The following is a 24,728-nucleotide window of genomic DNA, read 5'->3' on the forward strand; positions in this document are numbered from 1 at the left end:
TCAAAATGCATTTGGATCCTGACTTAGTCCTTAAAAAACATGAGAGAAAGTGAATCAACTTTGCCTGCTGATGTCAATCTTTCCACTTGGTTTGCCATGTTGAACAGAGAGTGCAGTGTGTCCAATCGTTTTTGGTTTGTGTGTCATTTTTTTGTTCTCACACTTTTCATTTCCCTTGGTCTTTGCCTTGAGTTAGACAATAAAAGAGTGCGTTCCGGTTGAACAAAGTTGGTAATGCATTCTGGCTATCATGGAGTTATACTATAAATATAAAACTACTGTGTTGTCATCTCCTATATCTCTTCTGTTCCCCACAATCTTTGTTGTCTTGATATTTGCTCACCATAATGTTTATAAAACCTTACATTTAAAATAGTATAGAAAGTCATTTAATACTTTAAATGGTCTATTTTCAAATGAATTTGTGTGGGAAGAAATATGCTTTATGGAAGATACAATGTAACTAACTTTTAGTGGCGTACTGATCTGCAACATGCTTTGTTCTGATTCAAATACATATTTATCCACAATTTGTTCTGCCTCTGACTTCGCTACACACACAACTCGTAATTTGAAAAGCACGAGTATTGATTTACTTGGCAACGGGAAATACACAGGGGCAAAACATTATTTGTGAAAGAAAGAGGGTATTCACTCAACAAAAAGCAATGTTTTGCATTGTTATGTTGGGTCTCTGTGCTCTCACACATTGGCTTTCTGCATATTCACATCAAGCAAATGCAGTCATCGTTTTGTCAGTAAAGTATCGGGCGATAGTTGACAACACCTTCCGCAGCTTAAAATCAACATTTCACTCAAAATAGCGCTCCGATGCAAATCAGAAATGTTTCCACAAAGATGGCTGATGTTGATGTATTTTGGTACCAAAGTACAAAGTCATGTCTGCTGGTGTGATGCACCCAAATAGACATTCTGACAGATAAACTATGTGCTATTACATTGTTTTGGGTGAATAATTCCTTCAGAACTTCTGACATTTGTGACTTCAAAGTATACTACAGCTCTATTTCAGTTCAGATTAATTTTTTAACAAAAATGGTCTCTTACAGGACTCCCATGATGTCTCAAAACATATTCTTTCTCCTCCCGTAATACTCTCAATTGTTCCCAGTATCGCCAAAAGTGTGTGGACATACTGCCCGAATGTTCGTCCTGTCCCGAATAATGAACACACAGAAAAAAGGCTGCTTAGTGGAAGCTGAGTCCAAACTTAGATTTAGACCATAGACTGTATATATAAAGATTTAGACACACATATATTGCTTTTCTTAAGGCAACACTGACCAGCATTAGGACAAAACTGAACAAAAAGTGCACAGGGTCCATCCAACTTCCACTATTCTACAACTACAACTCCAACTTGTGTGTTGGTGTGCATGTGTGTTACATTGCCTTTATGGCCACATCTGAGAGTTTTAGTTTGCTGAGGAGGAAGCAGAAGGTAGCTGTAATAGGCCACTGAGGGGAGGATTTGGTCTCCTGTATATAACATACATCCTGATTTGTTGTTTCCAGTCAGTACTACTTTCACCGGGATGGACTTTAGTGATCACTAGAGATGCATGAGCAGGGGAAATGGAGACTAAATGAAACTCTGGCCCACAGACAATATGCTTGAATGTTAATAAACCAGCATGTATGGAAAAATGTTCTATTGATTTAATCGGGAGCCAGGATGCATTATACTTAAATATATAGCACCAACAATAGACCTAATGGTAAACTATGTTTTGTGTTTTTGTGATTGTGTTGTAGCCTCCACTCAATGTAAAGGTTTTACAGAAAACCTTTTATTAATCATCTCCCTTTTGTGCCATATCTAAGAGTGATGAGAACATGTGAGTGCAGAAGCCGGTGGGGGAGGGTTAGGGAGGAGAGGGGAGAAAAGCGAAGTGCTGTGTTAGCATCTCTGGGGTTTGGTGGGGACTTATTGTGTTATTAAAATATGTAAATAATGGCCCTTTGCATCAGATGTTCTCTTTTTTTGAAGGCTCCCTGATAAATGCTTTGTTTTGGATGTTACACTGCCCTTCATTTCCGCACAAAGCAGAAATTCCACCATTCACCTGCCCACACACAACAGCACACAGTAATTTGATACAGATGTTTGCATCTCCCCGTTTCTGCTGAGTGTGCACTAACTGAGCAGCTTGATGGAAAAGAAGCTGCATTTATGCCAATTAGATTGGAAAGGTCCCTGAGATGTATTAGTGTGAGAAGGAGTAAAGACAGGGCCCTGCCTGCTCTACATTACAAAGTCAGTGCAGATCACTGAGAGCTGCTCGGTCAATGTGAAGGTGGATGGTCAGCACCTCTGGGCCCAATCCTGTCACTTCAGTAAATGATATAGTTTGGACTGAATTAGGAGGCCTGTATACTCAGAACTGCTGGTCCCATGGTCTTATAGAGTCGGGGGAAAAACACAGCATTCACCTTCCTCATGTTGGATTAAGGGGGGCTCCGTCTGATCAACTTCACTTTCTGAAACTGACGTCTCTACACAACAAATTGCAACTAACAAATCATCATTAAAAAACACACCTGTTCACCCTGGCCTTCGGGCCCTAGCCCTTTCTTGGTCCCCCGGCTTCCTTTATTTTTTGTTTGCCCTTTGATTGTCTGTTTGTTTTGTTTGTCCACCGTGTACAGCGACCTTGGGTCCCTTGAAAGGCGCTATACAAATATAATTTATTATTATTATGAATGCCTTTCGAAACTGCCTGGTAATTTGAACAGAGAGAGGGGTTATGCAGTGTGTCCAATCGTTTTTGGTTGGTGTGTCGTTTTTTTTTGTTCTCACACTTTTCATTTCCCTTGGTCTTTGCCTTGAGTTAGACAATAAAAGAGAGCGTTCCGGTTGAACACAGTTGGTAATGCATTTTGGCTGACATGCTACACTATACATATACAACTACAGTATACATATAAACCTACTGTGTTGAAACTGACGTCTCTACACAACAAAGTGCAACTAATGCCTTTCGAAACTGCCTGATAATTTACTATGCTAAGACAACAACGTGTGCGCCCCTTCTCTATGACTACTTGTGTACTTACATTTTTCTAATCAAACATCATCTCAGTTGCTGTCTAAAACTGCTCAAATGGTAAACTCATCAGATCTTATTAATGGTTATCACATTGGAGTTTCCTTTCTTTCTTCATCCAAATTGGTGCAAAGATTAATTTGCTACTTTTGTTCTGTTTTGTATATTTTAGTCTTAGCTTTTTCCTAGTATTATGGAAAACAAGCAATGTTCTAAAGGAGCATGTTTGGCAAACAGCTTGGGCAGTTAGACTTTTTCCATTATAATATTATTCCTTGGAGTCAATTTATTTATTTTTTTACTTGCTTTTGTCCTGATTGTAAAATCCATTTAAGTTATTACTCCCAGTCTCCTCCCCCCAAGCTCAGTTCTCTTGCCATTTTAATTCCTGCTCTGCTTCTGTGCACTGTGTCTGTCTCCGGCACATCCTCTCAACTGTTCTTCTACTTAAGGTTGGCAAGTTTCACAATCTTATTGCAACCCCAGGGTAAAGTCCCAGTTGCCATGGAGATCTGACTTCTGGCCTTTTGTGTGTGGAGGTGAAAAAACAGAGTTAAAGCCAATCAACCCTTCGAATACAGTAAAGAAAGAGAAAAGAAGAAAAGTGTATTTTATCCTTGTGACCGTGTGCTGATAATAGTGTGACTCGACAGATACGAGGCTACAGCAGCGAGGCACATTCAATATGATTCTCCACTAAGAACGCGAGGAGATTTAGTTCTGGTGTTGTTTTGTTCAACAAGTACATTTGAGAGCACAACGAGATTGCTAAAGTTACCTTTGAAAAACATGGAATTCCTTTTATTTTACCCTTTTGTCACACTACAAGGGCCCCAAAGTGCACGCCTGTGTGCACTCGACAGACACATGGAGCACTCTTGTGGTCTGCACGACCACAACTCCCGCTTGAAAGTGATATTGATAGGTTTCACCCAAAACAAAAATCTAATACTCCCTCCAATCCCGTAGTTAGTCCATGTGTCCCTCTCTTATTTGGTCTATCATGAGTCTCTGAACTCAACTGATTTCTGTTCATAGTTAATGCTGCTGGTGGTATGGGTTACAGTTAAACTGCTCATGTGTTGCTGTAATCATTTAGCAACTTGTGCTTTTGTTCTGAACAACTGCTACCGGTGCTCTGAAGAAAAAGGTTCAATTGTCTGTAGAGGCCGAGATCTGTTTTTACAACACTTTTATTAACAGATAACAATTGTTATATAGACCATCTGTACATAAATATGTTGCACCTCAAGTTTCATCTGTCCTATAAAAGTTGTTGTATGTGCGTCCTCTCTGCGTTGCCAACTAAATTGTCATTTCAGTAATTGTAGTTCAACATCTACAGTAGTATTTTCCTGTCCGCTGTTTCCAGTGACGTTATTGAAGCCAACCAATCAAATAACAAAAGGAATCTCACTCTTTCTCCAGATGCTAATCCCCTGACCTCCTTCAGGATCTTAAGGAACTAAGTCATTATCTGGATTATTTAATGTATTATTTCATGTAAAAAAAAATCAGCCAGTTTGTAAGTCTATCTTTTTGTGATAGGGAGTGTTTCACTGTAAGAAAAATCCGCCATGTGTTCCTGTGAATCTGTGTGTGTGAATATACCACTGCAGTAGGGACTGATGTGAAGGAGCTAAAGCTAGTTTGCATCATAAGCTCATCGCTATAAATCTGGTGATTTGGCTCGTGAAAATGGCTTGCATAACCCAAGAGATTAATGCAAAAAGAGCTATCAGTGAGGTTACGTAATGCCTTGTCAAATTGGTTTGGTCCTCAGATTCTCTCAGTTGCACACTTGTTTTTCTCTGTATTTTACTCTCTGTCTTGCGTTCATGCATTCTGCTTTCTTTGTGGCCTCTTCATATTCTTTTAATCTTTTTCTCCCTTCTCTTTTCTGTTTCCTTGCAGTTGTCTCCAGTTGCTTTTGGTCACATTTCCTCTCTCCCTCTTTGATCTGTGTGTCAACATGAGTTGGCTTAACGTGTTCTGGCCTTGTGAAATGGTTTATGTGTTTCAAAAGTCTGATGTAAAACATGTAATAGAATTGTAGTTAATGGTGTGGCTTCGACAAACTCTAGCTTTGAAAGTGTGCATTTCCTCTGAGAAATACAACTTGTGCAATCTGCAGAATAAGCAGGTGAATGGGAATATGTGGGTGGTTGTGGGAGTTGGTGTTTATTGAAGTGTTTGGTCTTGTTCTTCTTTTTTGTTCTGAGGTGTTTCTGTTTTCCCATGAAAAATCACAACCCCCTCCCCATTAATGTCTTGTTATTTTGTCCATGTTTCCTCCTCCTCCACCTTCATCCCAACCCATCAACCTGACTCCCTCACCCTCATCATTAATGTGTAGCCTAGAGAAACTAGAGTCGGTGACCTCGGTTCACCTCCTGCTCTCCCACAGGCTGGCTACTAGCTGCCTTAGTAAACCCCGAGGACACACAGACACATGCATACAAATCCTCTTTCAAACATTTCGTTATGAAGGGAGTGTGTCCCTGGTCTCTTTATTCGAGATAAGCTGCTGAAGTGTATGAACATCGTAAACTGATATATGAAGTGTAGCTGCTAAACAATTACATCAATCAGAAAAAAACAGCGTATATATATAAATATGTGTGTGTGTTTTTGGTAGAGCGTCAGCTGGTCTCTTTGTTAAAATCTAGAGCGTGCAAATTAGTAGTACGCTCTGTCTGCATCATTTTGTCAGCTTAAAGTGTGTGAGTTAGCAGAAACAACTGCTATCTCCTCTCAGATACGGTTCTCTCCTCTCCTCCTTTCTTGCCTTGTGGCTCCTCATATGTGTTCCCTTTTCTATCAGTCTTGCTCCCTCACGCTTTGTCTCCATTGTTTCCCTCTAAGCTCAAATCAATGTGCTTGTTAGCAACTTCGCAGATTTGTACAGCATTTCATCACCCTACCCTTACTAACCCCTTACAGACAAACCCTCACACAACACCAGCAAACACTTGGTAATGACTTCCTTCTTTCCTTGTCTCAGATTTAAAGTTTGAGGGGTAAAAACGGTTGTGGCCCATGGGTGACTTTGTCTTTCATCACTGGTGTTGCTTGACTTACAACTCCCTCTGACATTACCTCTAATTGGTCTGCCTGACACAACTGGGACTAGGAACAAATAGGCCAAGTTGCTGCTTCTGTTTCTAAAGCTGATTTAGCATAATACTTGGTATAGTTACATGTTCGGGTCTGTGTCTGCTGGTACATCACATCTTGTCAAGTGTTAACAAAAGTTGTATGTACGACGTAATAAAGGTTCGTCAGCCGAAAATCCAAACCTTTTACTTTGATATCACTTTGATAGCTACCACTGCCTAAGTGTGGTTTTCATATGATGCCAGACAATAACACTTTTGTCTCGCTCGTAGTCCATAAATAGTTATTTGTAATGTGTTTCTGCATAGTTGTTAGCCAGCTAGTTGTTGAATATAGGCTAAGGGGGGTCTGCCCTCTACAAGCTGTAGGCCTCAGACAGTTGGCTCTTGCTGAACAAAGTGAGGAGTGAAAAAAAAGTTGACAGGTACAAGAGGAAGTGTGAGAGGTGTGATGTGCGTGTTGCAAGGAAGTATGTGGGTTTACTAAACACACATACTTTTCAATCTTCTCTTTCTGGGAAATGGAAGCAGAAGAAGAGAGTTTTAGTCCTGAATGAACTCCAAGCACCGGGGACACTTTGAGCCGAGCTCCAGTCAAACCAATGCTATCAGCCATTCATCAATCTCCTTTCCCTCAACTAGCTTTCTTTCTCACAAGAAGTTACCTGAGGCAGACAGAAAAGGAAATAAGGAAAAGGACAAAGAGGCGTTGGAGGATGTGTAATGTCATGTAGTAACACATCTTGCTTTTCACTCTGTCTGTATGACCAATTACAGCCTTCTTCCCACAGTTTTTCAGTAAACCAGGCTTTTGTTGTTCTTATGGCTGACAGACAACACAGCAATCATTGTTAACAGATAAAAAAGACACCTACACAGCTGAATTGTGATTTATAGAAAGATTTGCTTTAAACATAAAAGTAGATTTTCATTAACAAATGTTAACAATTACATGATCTTTTTGTATCTCCTTTCAAAAAGCTAGAGGCCAATCTTTAAAAGGATTACATAATACTGGACTGAGGCATTCTAATTGCAAAAAAGGGCCTTTAATAAAACTGTAAGGGTGATGCACCATAGTAAATGATAAAAGGTTTTTCTAATAATTGTAACATTGATTTGTCTATCACTGTATAAGCCTTAAAGTGGATGTGGTTTTTTATCCAAGAGGTTTATCAGGAATAGTTTATATTCTATTATTTATATGGGCAAGGTTATTATCAACTGAGTTGGATGGCATATGAGGTTAAACGACTTAGATACTTTAGTGGGATGCTGAAAGAACTACATTTGTGTTCATGTTATGAAAAGTAATGAGTCCTTTGCTTGAAATATTATCAACATCATAATGGATCTTAATTGGTTCTCAGTGCAATGGTGCAAGACCGCAGCTGATAAATTGGTGTGCATCACCTGCAGAGCAAGCACAGAGTCATCAATTCTGATGTTGGGAAGCATGCAGTCATGCATTAAAGGAAAATATCAATAGTTACACCATCAATTATGTGCATTGTAAAACTAAACCCTCGGTAGAAGATCACATACAGTACATGGTGCTATTGCTTTATCTGTGTTCTTGGTCAGTGTCATCTCTCTATTCTTCATCAACCCTTTGAAATCTATAATAGTATCTTTAACGCCTAAAGTAATTGAAATGCCATTTAAACTAGAGACACCAATTTATCACATCTGGGCCAAGCACGGCTGAAATTGGGGTCAGAAACAGCCTATTATCCACATGTTCCTTAGCAAACTTGACAGTGCTTGTTAGTTATATCAGAGCCCTTATTATCTCCACTTTTATTGAAAGAAAGTGCAGCTGATGTGAGCAAAGTCAAGCATCATTTGGAGCTGGGCCTTCATACTGTACCTCACAAACCTCTCTGGAGTTGTTAAAAGTCAAGGCGAGAACCCAAAACATTTTGCTCAATGATGCTGTCAGTGTTTCCTCTTCCTAATGGCGCACAAAGAAACTGGCTGTCAAAGCCGGCTCTAACTGATATCAGTACACCTGATATCTATGTGTCTTCTCTGAGAAGACATGTGGGCCATTTTAGTGCAGCCAGCCTTGAAATTAGGCTGAGCGAAGAAAGGGGTTGATTTCACTAAATCTAAATGGATTGCTGTCGTATCACCTTTACTTTTTCTTTGATTCCCACTTTGTCTAACCTTAGCCTCTTTTTCTCTCTATCTCCAGTTTGTGCAGGTTTCTTCGTAATACCTGACCTTAAATGCAGTCACAAAACACACTGACAGTGCTTTTTGTGAAACACTGCAGACAGAATGTTCTGCTTCATGAAAAAAACTACATTATCTAGCAGTCGGTAACATCAATGTATAAAAAAGCTTTTCCACAGCTTTTCCACTGCAAGTAAAATCAAGACTTACCTTTGTAATTTCATAGTAGTATTACTTCCGACTTAAATCAGCCCAGCAGAAAATGACCCACTTAAATGTACCAGGTGCCATTTACTAGGAGCTATGTTGAATTGAGGCCGTTAACTATAACGTTTCAAATCGCTGAACCTATGTGATGATTGTGTGGTTGTGCGGTTGTGTATACATTGTACGTGACGAGGAACAGAATATTCTTGACACTTCTCTAAGCAGTTGACCAATCACAGAAGAGCCTGCCAGTTACACAACCATACCAGACTGGGCTTTGGTTTCAGACAGAGGGTGAAAAGAAGTGCTGCAGCACAGGCAGTATGAGAATAAAAGACCTTATTAAACATAAACAAGCATCTAAACCTACAATTGAACTTAAAAATCCAAATATGAACCTGAAAATGGGCATAATATGTCCTCCTTAACATGGTTACTACTTATGCGTCACTGCTCCAATCATATAAGGGACACTATTTGTAGGGAAACAACAACAGCAGCTTATTTCACCAAGTTTGAGAGGCACAGGTGAGAGGCGGATCTATTTCCTGTCGTTTGACTGCCACTGGCAAACAGTTTTTCTCTAAAGCCAGTGTGGGTTTGAAAGTCAGATTTCAGGTGTGTGCTCCAGCTAAATTCAAGCAACTGAGTGCAGCTTCAGAGGGTCAATGGCCTACAACACATGGTGAAAATTAGTTCTCAGTTGGCACCACTCTGTCAGCGGGGTAATACTAATGAGTTCACTCGAATACGCTTTGTGTGTGTGCCAATGTGTGTGCGTGTGTGGGGGGTGTTGGTTTTTCACTTGCATGTGCACAGCCACTTGACTTTGCATGATTTGTGAGTGTTTATTACTACACATTCATCCATATGTGTGTGTTCGCTCCTCACTTGATTGAAAGGCATCTGCTTGCTGTATCTTTGACTGGCACTCACCTTCTGTTTGGTTCCTCCCTGAGTGTCGGTGGCAGGTTGCAAAGTGGATTTATGTGATATGCACCATGTGTGAAAACAAATTGATATGTGTCTCTGCCAAAGTATCTATTTACTCATCCATATCAGACCGTATGCATTTTGATATACAGTGTGGGTGCTGTGCCTTTTAACATGTGTTTGGTCAGTGTGTGTGCTTTCAATTCCCTCAACTTCTTCTGTCACAGCCAATGCCCACTCCTATTCTTCTTGATTTAGTAGGAATAGCTCTAAAGTTGCTGACAAAGGGAGAAAAGGAGGACTGTCTGACGTTTTGGGAGACCACACAGGAACTGGCTTTGTTAGCAAAGGGTAGAAGCAGTGTGAATGTGTATGTGATTCAGTATACGTGTTTGTAACTAAATAAAAAAAAAATCACATTTAATCGAAAACCAAATCCCACACTTGAGGTCATGAAGGTGTTTTCTCCAACTTATTATGACTTCATCCTAAAGCCCTCTCTCTCTCTCTCTCTCTCTCTCTGACGCCCGCCTCTTGCGGCTAACTTGTCATTTCTCCTTTCACCTTGCTTCCCCATTTTTCTCTCTCTCCTCCTCCCCCTGCTTCACTAATTCTCCCTCTCTTCATCTGAGAGTTTTATTATCTCTGACAGGACTGCTGGATTTTTTCCTTTTCCTTCTTTCATCTTTGATTCATCCTTCCCTCTGCTGCACTGTCATTCTCTCTCTATCTCTCTCTCTCTTTCTGTATATTGGTGTTTATAATGCCTTGCGGCTCCCTTATCTAGTGCACCCTGCCTTGGCTGATAACTGGTGCCTGTCAGCTGCTTGTAGCACTGACGTAGATTAATACGTGTTTTGGTGCATATTGTTTTTTTTGGGTTAACGATTGTGTTGATTGCTACGTATGTGTGCTTGTTTGTGCCAAAGAGAAACTTTGCCTATGCGCACACAGATTACCATCCTGAGAGTAATCAGAGGCGGATATGGAAACGGATGATTACATGGCTATTTGAGGGTTTGATTATGTGTGTGTCTGTGTGCATGTCTGTGTGTGTTAATGCATATGTGTTTGAGATTGTGTATGTGTGTGCCCAAGTATTACTTTATTGCGTGGAACATTTTGGTTTTGCAACATTATTACTGTTTTTGGCGGGATTTCTTTTAAATTGAAGTAACTACACACACACACACACACACACACACACACACACACACACACACACACACACACAGTCACACAACTGAGGCAACTTCTTGACATGTAAATAGACTCGTCTTCCTAAAATGGAAGCACTACGCTGCCAAGAGCTTCCTCCAGGGTCCACACATAAGAGGATCAAGCTGGTGTTGCACAATGTTATCATCATGTCACGGTGATAAAGTTTCAAACTAAGTTTCAAGGCAGCAAGCTTTTGATGTTACCTTATGCAACACCAAGGTAACATATTTGATGACATTCACGACTAAGATATTTTATATTGCAATATTTTTGCAATGCTCTTCTATAAAAATTGCTTGTAGTAGGGTTGGGCCAATTCCTTCATCCATCGCAGATGGCTGTCAGTCATCGACCACTGAACCCAATATTGTTATTTTATGGCTCCATACCCTCCACACCAGGTTGGGGGTCTGTGAAGGCACTAATGGCGTTCATTGCGTGTCAGAAACATTCACGTCATGGTTCAAATATTTCTAATTGAGTGTTGCTTCTGGACAGCAAACACAGGAGTAAGAGAGACAAAGAGATCTCATGGTACAAATGCAAGTATTTATACCGTCTATGTAACCCACACATTTCTATCACCACAGATAAAATGAAGACATCCTTTTTAACGTAATGGTGGACCAGTTGCTGCTCCAAGTGCTCACCATTGCAGCAGAGATGAGAAACAAATTAGGCTAACTATACAGGTGTGAGGGACCTGTATATTTAATTATTTTTATAAACAATATAATTTCAATAAATAAATACCATATCTAATTTTGAGCATATCATCACAGCTCAATACTACACAAAACTTGTGATGAACGTTTTAGGACTTCAACCCATCACCAGGATGACCGCTCTTGAATATTAAAATGGAAGTGATTTACATATTTATTTTGTATGCATAATATTTATGAGGATTAATCTCAGTCCTCGATGTAAAATAGGACAATAATATGAAGTTGTAAATGATCTATCCATGTTGTTTAAGTCCTGCAAAACAGATTGTGAAAGTTCTGTCAAGAGCTTATTCTTGCTTCAGTCAGGAAAGAAAAGGGTAAAAATAAAGATGTGATTAAAATAAAGTGCCTAGCTCTAGATGTCAAAACATTTTCATCACATTGATGTGGAAAACATATATGGTTGTGCCAGTGCAATTTTTCCTTTAATAAAATAAATTGAGAAATATGTGCATAGACACAACTTAGCTAATGCAATACAAAGCTACCCTCACATGTTTTTTCATGTCTTTATTTTATGGCAGAACACACACATATTCACACACATTCTGTGCAGTGCTAGTCTCAGCTGCTTTCACTGTCGTGTTACCGATGACCCCGTGACCCTCTGTCAGCCAGGACAGGGGGGATGACTTTAGCTGACAGACTGATTGAGATGCCCTTCAACTTTGTTGTGCACACACACACACACACACACACACACACACACACACACACACACACACACACACACAAAACCTGGCAAAGAGGCATAACAGACCTATGTATCAACTCATACTATATAAGGATTATTATTATTTATTATTATTTTATACAATCACTAGAAACCAGGCATAAGTGAGAAAAGATGTCTCCATTTCTGCACACCTTGACCAAGACAAACACACACACCCTTCCCCACACACACATATATAGTAATAGATCTATGTGCAAAATGACAGATATTATCTCTCCACAAGCTATACCGTATCGAATTGCATAACAGCCTGCTAAATTGCTCCCCAGGAGATCAATAGAGTAATTTTCTATTGAGTGGAATAGCTATAGAACCATGTGCAGAACAACAAACCAGTAACACAGACATGCACACAATGAAACACACAAAGAATGCACACTTACATACAGCATTTCACTGAGATTGTATTGATTGCTCATTTATTGAAAGAGAAGAACGTTTTTAAAACTGTTTTTGCCGATATATGAAGTGTGTAAGGAGGAGATGTAACACACTGTGTCCTGTTTCCGTGTGAACATCGTCATGGTCATGTGACTGCAGCACAGGCTTGCATTGTGTTATGATTTTAAGGTGACAGGTGATTTCGTAGCTCAAGCATCTGCATTCACATACTTGCACGGACCATTTGTCTGAGCTTAGGGCGGTTTCATATGGAATATATATGTTTATTTTATTTTCAATATGTATTGAATTGAATATGACAATACTGGTACAATTGTATATGTATAGCCCTCAGAACACATACTATATATGTAAATATTTGTGTTCTGAGGGCTCGTTGACTACAAGCCAGCTAGGAGACAAGAGAACCCTGGGTAATTGCACTCCTCTGTGGCCCTGCATGGCACTCGAATTGTACAGTATCTGGGATGGCTGCCATCGTGTGTGCGTGCTTGCGAGTGAGTGCGAGGTTTGTGTGTGTTTGTTATTTTGAGCCTCATAGTATGATATTTTCTGTGTGTCAGCATTAATGCATTCACAGTAAGTTATGATATGTACAGTATAATGTGTGTGCGCACAATGGGGCGATGACTCTATATCATCTGTGTGGCCTAAAGTTGAGCTAAAATCCAACTAAATATATATGTCCTGATGTTATATTGTGCTTTATGCTGTCCTGTAGGCATTTAACTGAAACTGTATTTGATTCTTGCCTACTGAATGTTCAGTTCTTCGATTAATCATTTTATGTATATCATTTCAAACTATAGTAAATTTGACCCTGCTCTACTTTCAGATCATCACCTCTGCCTACTGTAACTGCAACTGTAGATTTTACTTGAAACTTTATTGTTAAAAAAATCGAAAATGGATTGTTATGGATTAAATATAAAACCATAGATTTGGACATTTCAAAATGTACTTCCACTAATTACAAATGAGCTTTCACCTGTTTTAATATGTTTGTAGCAAGTCTGACATGGACTCTTGTAAAGTGTGTAATTAGCAATACATCCACATTTAGTGTCATGCCATAGAATTGCCCTGAAACTGGAGTGAATAGGTTGTTAATACTGTACCGACTTCTATCAAAGGGTGCATGTAATGGACAGCTGGTTCAGAGGAGCTTTGTAAAAATAAACAGAGATTTAGAGATCAGGTATTCAGGTATGTATTTTCATCAGCAACAATTGTCCTTCAGCATTCATTAACAAAAGAGAGAGCCAAACTAGACCAGCTGCTGCTTGAATGCTGCCATGCTGCTCTTTTCTGACCTGTTGGTCGATTTCAGTCCCTGTTTCTCTCTTTGTTTCCTGTCCTCCTTTCTTTTTGTTTTCTTTTATTATTTTTTGAATCCCAGTAAGCATTCATGTAATATACACTGAACAAAAATATAAATGCAACACCTTTGTTTTTGCTCCCATTTTTCATGAGATGAACTCAAAGATCTAAAACATTTTCTATATACACAAAATAACCATTTCTCTCAAATATTGTTCACAAATCTGAAAAAATCTGTGATAGTGAGCACTTCTCCTTTGCCGAGATAATCCATCCTACCTCACAGGTGTGGCATATCAAGATGCTGATTAGACAGCATGATTATTGCACAGGTGTGCCTTAGGCTGGCCACAATAAAAGGCCACTCTAAAATGTTCAGTTTTATCACACAGCACAATGCCACAGATGTCGCAAGTTTTGAGGGAGCGTGCAATTGGCATGCTGACAGCAGGAATGTCCACCAGAGCTGTTGCCCGTGAATTGAATGTTCATTTCTCTACCATAAGCCGTCTCCAAAGGCGTTTCAGAGAATATGGCAGTACATCCAACTGGCCTCACAACCGCAGACCACGTGTAACCACACCAGCCCAGGACCTCCACATCCAGCATGTTCACCTCCAAGATCGTCTGAGACCAGCCACTCGGACAGCTGCTGAAACAATCGGTTTGCATAACCAAAGAATTTCTGCACAAACTGTCAGAAACCGTCTCAGGGAAGCTCATCTGCATGCTCGTCGTCCTCATCGGGGTCTCGACCTGACTCCGGTTCGTCGTCGTAACCGACTTGAGTGGGCAGATGCTCACATTCGATGGCGTCTGGCACGTTGGAGAGGTATTCTCTTCATGGATGAATCCCGGTTTTCACTGTTCAGGGCAGATGGCAGACAGTGTGTGTGGCGTTGTGTGGGTGAGCGGTTTTCTGATGTCAATGTTGTGAATCGAGTGGCCCATGGTGGTGGTGGGGTTATGGTATGGGCAGGCGTATGTTATGGACGACGAACACAGGTGCATTTTATTGATGGCATTGTGAATGCACAGAGATACGGTGATGAGATCCTGAGGCCCATTGTTGTGCCATTCATCCACGACCATCACCTCATGTTGCAGCATGATAATGCACGGCCCCATGTAGCAAGGATCTGTACACAATTCCTGGAGGCTGAAAACATCCCAGTTCTTGCATGGCCAGCATACTCACCGGACCCATTGAGCATCCCAATCTGGATCGGCGTATACGACAGCGTGTTCCAGTTCTTGCCAATATCCTGCAACTTCGCACAGCCATTGAAGAGGAGTGGACCAACATTCTACAGGCCACAATCAACAACCTGATCAACTCTATGCGAAGGAGATGTGTTGCACTGCGTGAGGCAAATGGTGGTCACACCAGATACTGACTGGTTTTCGGACCCCCCCAATAAAGCAAAACTGCACGTTTCAGAGTGGCCTTTTATTGTGGCCAGCCTAAGGCACACCTGTGCAATAATCATGCTGTCTAATCAGCATCTTGATATGCCACACCTGTGAGGTAGGATGGATTATCTCGGCAAAGGAGAAGTGCTCACGATCACAGATTTGTTCAGGTTTGTGAACAATATTTGAGAGAAATGGTTATTTTGTGTATATAGAAAATGTTTTAGATCTTTGAGTTCATCTCATGAAAAATGGGAGCAAAAACAAAAGTGTTGCATTTATATTTTTGTTCAGTGTAACAAGCCCTTCCTCACTGGCCGAATTCTCCCTCCATTCACTATTATAACATAAAGTCCGACACACACGGTGACTGATGGACATCTGCAGGCAAACAAAAGGCCTGACTGAGCTGCAGCGCTGCACAATGAAAATTGATTGACCATAATATGGTTTTGCTAGCTTTCCGCAATGAATAACCAGAGATGTTGCTGCAATCATTGTGAATTACAGATTTTTTTGATAGCTTTCATAATAATGCTGAGTGTGTGTGTATATGTTAGTGATACAAAGCATTCACGGGGATATATATTCATTTAATTTAGTATGAAAAATTCATTCAGCCTGGTATTGATATAACAAAGCCAACCTGAAGCTCTACATCTTCTCCTCATTGGATTTTCTTCAGTCTTGGGGCATTGATAGGCTGACAATATGTCTGACCTATGCATCTAATATTGAGTTAAACTGTAGCATTGTCAAGGCTGCTGCTGATACATCAATGCATTAACATAGACAAAAAACCCTGTTTGTCACATTACCAAAACTGTTTTTAAGACAGAATATGATGTGGTAGTTAAAACAAGCAAAATGTTCTGTTATGACACTACATCCCTTGATATGGAAATCTGTTATATTATTATATTCCTAATCATTCGTATCTCCGTTATGCAAAAGGTGTCAAAAAAATCTTTGTGACCTAAATAGCAGAAAACATTACAATTAAAAGAGTGTTAAATACAAAAATAATGAGACGACAGTATGTTCATTGAATACATTGAGCTTACATTGATGTACAAACTGCGACTGAAGGTGTTTTGTTATTAAGAAGTCTGTGAGGTCAAGGTGTAGAGGGTGTACATTATTCTCTTAGACCTTTTCTTCCTTTTTATACTTCTATCTTTAGTGTCCCTCTCTATTTATTTTCACAGAGTTCATCTTTGACCTTTAGCTTTCAGTTTAAAGGAAATAGTCTAGCACATAGATATTTCAGTAGAAAATGATTGTGCAAAAAAGCAGGCCACGATGTGACATCTCTTAAGCACCTGAAAAAGCGTTTTTCTTCAGTGCTCTATAATAAATAAATACATTTGAAAGAAAAGTGAGTTTTGTGAGTCGTCAGTGTACCTTCCTTGGGTCTGGTGTTGGACCTAAGGCATATTTTTCATATAAAACCTCTGTAGCAAATAATACTGTCGGAAGCTTGCTTTCACTTATCATCTCTAAAATGTGATTGGTCCTTATTGAATGGATTCTTTAACTATGGGAGTTCTCTATTATCTAAGAGGACAGAGGCATGGTATCGCTAATGGAAACTAGACAAATAAGGGGCACTGCACTCCAGGCAGAGTGCACACTTGAAATCCCATCATGCTATTTCATAATGTGTTACGGGGCTTTGAACCACAAATGTCGGCTACCTTGTATAATGCTTGGATGCAGGCTACATTACAGTTGGGAATTTATAAACCGCTGTGGTTTGAAATGTCAGAGGCGTGGAAGTTGGAAACTTTTCGGGAATATACTTATAAGATAGGCTCACAAGAACAAGGTACATTGTTTATGCCCCCCATCACTTACATGTATACCACATTAGAAAAGAGAATAGAAGAAAATAGAAACCTATCCTTTTGACGATCTTACGGCCAATGTTTTTATTTAGCATGTAACCACTCAGCTACCAAGGCTCTGCTAAAAAGCTCATATGTATACAAAAAAAACACTGCAGTTGTAGGCTTACAGTACTACCACAATTTAAATGGTGTGTTTACTGCTGTGTTGTTGTGGTTAGCAGCTGTCTGCAGAGCAGCTCAATCCAACGACCCTTTAGACAAGCAGGGCAGCCATAAGGACTCCAATGTAAAACTATCATAGCAGGATGAAACTCACCAGGGGTAAGAATTGCATTACAGTTTCCATTAGCCTTTGGCCTCAACTTTCACAGAAATAAGAGCTAAGTAAGAGCGAGAAGACCACTCACAGGTCAGATATCCAATAGCAGGTATGTCGGCACGGTAACAGAGAGGCCCTCAGTCGATCAATACGTTGAAACTGAGTCAAACAAGGATGTGAAACTGGACACAGTACATCATCAAGTGTGTGTGTGTGTGTGTGTGTGTGTGTGTGTGTGTGTGTGTGTGTGTGTGTGTGTGTGTGTGTGTGTGTGTGTGTGTGTGTGTGTGTGTGTGTGTGTGTGTGTGTGTGTGTGTGTGTGTGTGTGTGTGTGTGTGTGTGTGTGTGTGTGTGTGTGTGTGTGTGTGTGTGTGTGTGTGTGTGTGTGGTGTGTGTGTGTGTGTGTGTGTGTGTGTGTGTGTGTGTGTGTGTGTGTGTGTGTGTGTGTGTGTGGGTGGGTGGTTGTGGGAGTGTGTCATGTGCTTAACTGTATAAGTGCCTCTGTGTGTATATGATGTATATCTGCTCTCTTGTGAGATCCAATGGCCTGCCTTTGAATATATAAGCACACACACACACACACACACACACACACACACACACACACACACACACACACACACACACACACACCCACACACATACCCTCATCACATCAGTTTTTCTCTTTCAATTTGAGTTATCTCTGTCTTTCTCTCTCTCCATTCACCACCTGTTGTTGCTGCTGGTTTATTTCAGCCAGGTCATTATGCATTCAGCTCTTTTCATCCAGTTTGTTTGAATTATATTTTTGCTAAAAGCCTCCCCAGCTTGACCTTGATTGAATTCAGCATTCCACACATGATTATATCTGATCAACAAAGACACTTTCAATTTAACTTTCAGTGAAAACACTATTTATTTGTTGTATCTTAACTCCAGGGAATTAGATTTTTTACTTTGATACAAGAAACGTTTTCCCAAAGCAAGCAGAGATGTAAACAGCGATGGGTATTCCATTATTTCACATCACCTTGTCGGGTTACTTCATGCAGTCACTTAATGGCATGCTGGTGGTCTGTATCAAGTGTGACTACAACAGTTCATTTTTATATTCCACCTTAGGCTGTTCTGTATGAAGGTAGATATGGCCTAATGCTGCCATATTTACAGTCTGTTTGTCTAATTTAGGTTGGGGTTTTTGCTCTGTTGCTTGACGCTCGAGCATTACAGGGTTCGGGGCTTTTATTTCATCCGGGCGGCATATATTCTAAAAATGTTTTCTTCTGGTTATGCGAAAAATGTATTGTTCACTTTTCCTCTTATTACACCTCACTGCTGTGTTGTCTGCACTTAGAAATGAACTGTCATTCAAACAGGAATGTCTGATGATTATGTTTTATTATGTATTCTCTGTATCTGGAGCTGTTTCTCTCTCAGCTATAACTGCTCGTGATAATCTCTCAGTTCTTCTGCTGATGGGAAATGGAAAATCTGCACTATCTCTTCTCCAGTTGATTATACAAAATGTCATGCCTGCCATTGTATTTTGGTTAGATAATGCTAATGCTGAAAGTCAGTGTTTTGTACTGTATAGGATGACTCACAAAAAAATGCTGGAAAGCAATTGGCTGCAAAAGATAATCACAATATTGTCAACCCACTGTAGAATCTAAATTTTAAAACATAGCCCACTCAATATTTTTCAAAGTATGAGAGCACCTGAAAGAAAGAACAGGCTCATTGCTGAGTTATTATAGCTCGTAAATATGCAGCACAATGAGTATTTTATCACTACGTACATCTCAACTTCCCAGAAAACCCTTGCACATTAAACCTTACAGATTTATTGTTGAGACCTTGTTATAATAATGATCTATAGTACAGTAAAGCAAAGGTGGCCTTTACCTAATAACTACATGATGATAATGGGGACTGTAGGCTTCCTCCCTTGCTTATTATCTGCAGTGTGCTCAACTGAACTCTGCTACTCTTTATCATAGTTGTGGCAGCTGCCCAGGGTTGAAATAAAAGACTGGTAGTGTACTCGTATTACTTCCAGCATTATGTAAAAAGTTAAAACATAATAAAAAATATATCACCTTGCTAAGAAAAAAAAATCAGAACTGATAGAAAAATCACGAATGAAATCAAAATAAACATCCTATCCTTCCAGTGGTAGAGGGGGAATAATAAACAGAGATATAAAGCTAAACCTTTCATTTTTTAGTTTATTTAACAAGAAAATACTTAGCCTCCCCATTTCAAATGTTGATGAATGCTTTTGACTCCAAGCTGCTGTATGTTCCCCTTCTCCTTGTCATTGTTTTTGTAACAAAACAGATGATTTTTTTTTGTCCAAGTCTATAATGAATGCTTGGATGCTCTGAAGTGCAGTCCATATGCTGGAAAGTATTTTTGGAGTAAACCTTGCTCTTTTTTCTCCGCTTGTCTAAACTCTGTACTTTATTTGTGTGTGTTGCAGGTTCCTCGGTGTGCCTCCAGGCCGAGGCAGTTGCCCACTCACTGGCCCGCTGCCCTTTGACCTCATCTACACCGACTACCACGGCATGCAGCAGATGAAGCAACACATGGGGCTGTCACTCAAGAAACACAAGTTAGTGGATGTGCATTGTTTTTGTGTGTGTGTGTGTGTGTGTGTGTGTGTGTGTGTGTGTGTGTGTGTGTGTGTGTGTGTGTGTGTGTGTGTGTGTGTGTGTGTGTGTGTGTGTGTGTGTGTGTGTGTGTGTGTGTGTGTGTGTGTGTGTGTGTGTGTGTGTGTGTGTGTGTACATTGGATGTGTTTATGGATTAACTATTGCTGGTAACAAGGCGTCTAAATGTCTGTAACTCATTCAGCTTAAATTCACACACTCTATGTGTCGCACTAACGCACTAACACACTTCTGCGTACACACTTACATGTGTATGCCTTCTCCTTCCAGTCATTCATCTCCTTCCAGTAAAGACCTCAAAATGCAAAATATGTCAAACATGATTTTGCATGTTTTGATGTAATGGAACGGCACAAACTGGCACCGCACCTCCTGTCATTCACGATTACTCTTCACAGCAGGAACAATATAATTATCACAAGTAGCACGAGTTTGTAGGCATATGAGAAATATACAACTTAACATTCATGCATATTGGGACACATGCACATTAGTTGATCGTTCTCTAATCAAACTGAGTTTCGGCAGCTTATCATTGCTGATGTTTTGTATGCACTCCGGAGGCTCACTGTCTGCAGCAGGGTGGCGATTAAACACAGAAAGAATAAGAGACAGGGAGATGAAAAAAAACAGGAGACATCTGCGTGGTGAGAAATTAGGGAGAAAGAAACAGGCTGAGAAGTTGTATTATGCTGTTACAAAAGTGTGCTTAATGGCTTTTGGCATAGTTACAAAGATGGAACAACTTGAGAAATAGGTCACGACAGTCATGAGACAAGGGCAACAAAACAGTAAAGTAATACCCCACACAGAATTGAAAGTGTCATAGTGTGTTAAAAATAATAAGAAATCAAGATATTAGCTACACTACCCTGCAAAGCACAAATATACACCTTCATATTATCTTGAGAGGTATTCCATTGTGTTGCCTCAGAAACACATGCAGCCCTTTTTTTAAAAGAGCAGGCACCCCCCTTTGCCCCTCTCTCATCTTTACTGGTCCAGCAAATTGGTATCTCTGTCTACCCCTGTGTGTGGTTTCAGCAATTGACATTGTGCACTTCTTCTTCTTCTTCTTCTTGCTCCTAGCATAAAGAAGCAACATTGAAAGATAAAAGAACAGAAGGCATATGTGAGCAGGAGGCCATATGAGAGTAAAATGAGGAGAGGAAGAGCTACAACTGTGAGAGTGTGTGGAGAGAAGACATCAACAAAGAAAAGAAAGATCATAGAAAGAGAAATGGAACAAAAAAACAGTCAACCTGACACCACATGTAAAGGACCGCTCCATGTATTTTTAAAATCCAATTATGAGAGAGAGAAATGCATTACGGGTGCAACCTGTTTTGCTGTGTCTTTCCTCCTCATGATTTGTCTCTCTCTCACACACACACACACACACACACACACACACACACACACACACACACACACACACACACACACACACACACACACACACACAGATACAGTTCCCACAGACAAGATGCCAGTCCGCCAGCAGTCTGCTCCTAATTGCTTGCTGATGTAAGCAGTCCTACCACTCCGGCATTACCATGCAGAGTCTTGATTTCTGCTTTCCTTAACAGAATGTGACTTTTAGTGTTTACGAGAGACGCTCTTTTGTTCGCCCACGAAGCTCGCAGTGAGTGAATAATCTGAATATTTCAGCAGTAGGGACGGAACGAGGTTTACAGAGGATGTGCTTCAGTGATTTTAAATGTATTGAGAAAAATGCCCAGGATATTCGATTATTTGGTCAGGTGCAGATGTACTTGTATTTACAATCAGGTGTATGACGTACGATATACACTTGTGTTTGTATTGCTCTACTGTAAAACAACACTTTTTTTAGATCTCCCCACGTTGTAACGTTTATTTTAACAGGAATTCGTGCCAATGCTTTCCATCCATTTATCTTTACCCAACGATTCCACTATCCCATCCCCTGAGGTTTAGGTCAATGACATATCTAATCAACTCGTGCTCCCCTCTCTCTCTCTCTCTCTCTCTCTCTCTCTCTCTCTCTCTCTCTCTCTCTCTCTCTCTCTCTCTCTCTCTCTCTCTCTCTCTCTCTCTCTCTCTCGCTCTGTGTCTCTCTCTCTCTCTCTCTCTCTCTTGCTCTCTGTCTCTCTCTCTCTCTCTCTCTCTCTCTCTCTCTCTTTCTCTCTTGCCTCATCAGGTTAGGCCAGTCTTCTTGAGCCCTGTGTGCTGAAAGGCATCATTAATCAAGTGCTCTGAGCTTTGGGGCCCTTCAGCTTCCTTTAATTACTTTAGTTTTATGTTCCCACCGATATCCACATTCATTTATTATGCCTGGACAACTCGATGCTGCTCTGTCCAGTGTGTTGTGCTGGTTGTGTGAGTGTGAGGGTTGCAAGTGTGCTGCTGTTAAAGATGCTGATAGGAGATTGTCTTACAGTTTTTCTCGATTGCTAACACACTAAAATTCTACATAAAGCACAATTATTTTAACTGACACTCAAAGAGCAAAACATCGGCTCAAATCTCCAAAACTCTAAACACGTTTTCAGTTTTTCACACAATTTGCAAATCAACATGGCACTTTTTGCAAACCGCTGCACACGTTGCTCCACGTAAGACACAGGAATCTGACATAAAGTCACGCGTTAGCAGGTTTAAAACACTGATATTCAAAATGCCTCACACATGGACCAATGATCAAGAAACACGTTCCACCTGACCAAACACCTGATGGCATCATTGTTGGCTCATCAATCAGGATGTTAGCACTATAAAAAGACCACAGGTGAGTACTTTCTTACAGCAACAATGGAAGCCAACATGGAAGCAAGAGGAAGAGGAAGAGGAGAGGAGGAGGAAGAGTACTCTCGAATGAAATGAAATGTTATCAACCTTGTTTGACGATGAGAGAGGCTGGACAGAGGGTTCAGCCTAATCTAAGCCGGTTTACTGTCGCCTCTGTAATCCGGACACTTAGACTTGAAAACAGGTTAGTTCCCAGTGTGTAGCTCTGCATAACTCATGATATATCAGTGCTTATATCTGTTGTGTGAAACGTATTTACTTCATTACTGTAATTGAATTGTTGGCATGTTGCAGACTATAACTGTACAAAAATCCTGCACAATGTACTGTGGTAAACTTACTTTTATGCAACACAGACACTGACCGACCGCTATATCTTTGTTGTTTATCTGAAGGACTGATAAACAAAGAGGTGGAAGGCTAAGGATGTTCGATGAGGCAGGAAGCAGCAGTTACAAACTGGGTTTTGGCAAACAATGCCATCACACTTAGAGAGATCCGAAAGCATTGTAACTATGTGCTGAGATGCATGTTGCACAATGTTATCTTTGAATAAAATGTGATTTCTTTCAACAACTCATTTGTGTTTCTTCATTTACCGTATTTCTGTAAACTCAAGCAGTCTTTCTCTGCAGAAACCTCTATGTACAGAGCACAGCCCATAACAGATGAAAGTGCTTTAGATTATGCTCAGCAGTGTGTAGCTGGGTGGTCAAACCATCTAGTGTTATGAATTAAGTGTGTTATATTTGGTGTAAAAGTTTGCATTTGGAAAGTGTTTATGTAGTTTTGAGGGCAGTTCTTCATTTAGCAGGAGAAATGAGGTGTTTTGCACTTTGGGTGTGTGGTTTTGTGAATTGTGTTTAGTGTTCTGAGAAACTGAGCAATTTAAAAACAAATGTGTGTTAGCAATCGAGAGAAACTGTAAATCACACCCACTCATCGGTTAATAGGACAAGTACATTGATTTCCTCTGTTTACTGAATTTACTGCTCTCATAGAGGCAGTTCGGAGAGGGGCAGGGGCCTGAAAACAATAGACAAAAATAATGATGAAGACAAACAAATAGACTGCTGACTCCTTGGCGATACACATTTTAAGCCTTTCCTTTTTTAAGTAGCTGGTTGTTTGTTTTGATTATGGGAGAGTTGTCATCTTGCTCAATTGTTTTTCTTTTATTGGCTAGGATTAGTTCTCCCAAGTGAGATTCTCTACAACACAGGTACTGATGTCTTGGGGCTTGGTTTGCTGCCCTATGCAACAATAATTTACTCTAAGAATAAGAGACACAGAGATGGTACAACAGTTAACGCTCATCTACACAGATCAACACAGAATGTATATGAAATGCTGCAACAATTGTGAATTCAATGATGAAGTTCTGTGGCGATAGTTTGATCACATTTTTCAGGAGTTAGAGCATTATTCCACTCAAGCTGGTCAAATTACCAAATTATTAGTATCTCAAAACAAATACACACAAATATTAAAGTACTAACAACACCCTTTAACAAACTATTAACAAGTTTAAATAAAGAACACTTATCATTTATGTCAACAGTGTATGTATAAAAACATTAGCATATTGATACTACTGCATACAACTCTATGGAATAATTCGCACTTATTATATATGCATTATAAAGTACATACAAAGGACCATTTATGTATCTTCATTACATTACACAATAACCAAATAAAATCCAAACATTTTAAACTTAACTTCATCTTCCATGTTATCCAGACAAGAAACATTAGGCGTGTCAGGAGGAGGGCATAGCAGTGGAATTGTTT

The 24,728-nt window shown here is 40.0% G+C and overlaps 1 protein-coding gene across 1 annotated transcript in view; it reads left to right on the forward strand.

Moving 5' to 3' along the window:
- The window catches only part of LOC117446795 (alpha-1,6-mannosylglycoprotein 6-beta-N-acetylglucosaminyltransferase B-like), a 142,208-nt gene that overhangs the window by 93,994 nt on the left and 23,486 nt on the right, over positions 1–24,728 (forward strand). The window contains 1 exon segment of the mRNA XM_071204618.1: positions 19,956–20,087. Coding sequence (XP_071060719.1) covers positions 19,956–20,087 — 132 coding nt within the window.

The sequence above is a fragment of the Pseudochaenichthys georgianus genome, chromosome 1 (genome assembly GCF_902827115.2).
Source record: "Pseudochaenichthys georgianus chromosome 1, fPseGeo1.2, whole genome shotgun sequence".
NCBI classification, from domain to species: domain Eukaryota; kingdom Metazoa; phylum Chordata; class Actinopteri; order Perciformes; family Channichthyidae; genus Pseudochaenichthys; species Pseudochaenichthys georgianus.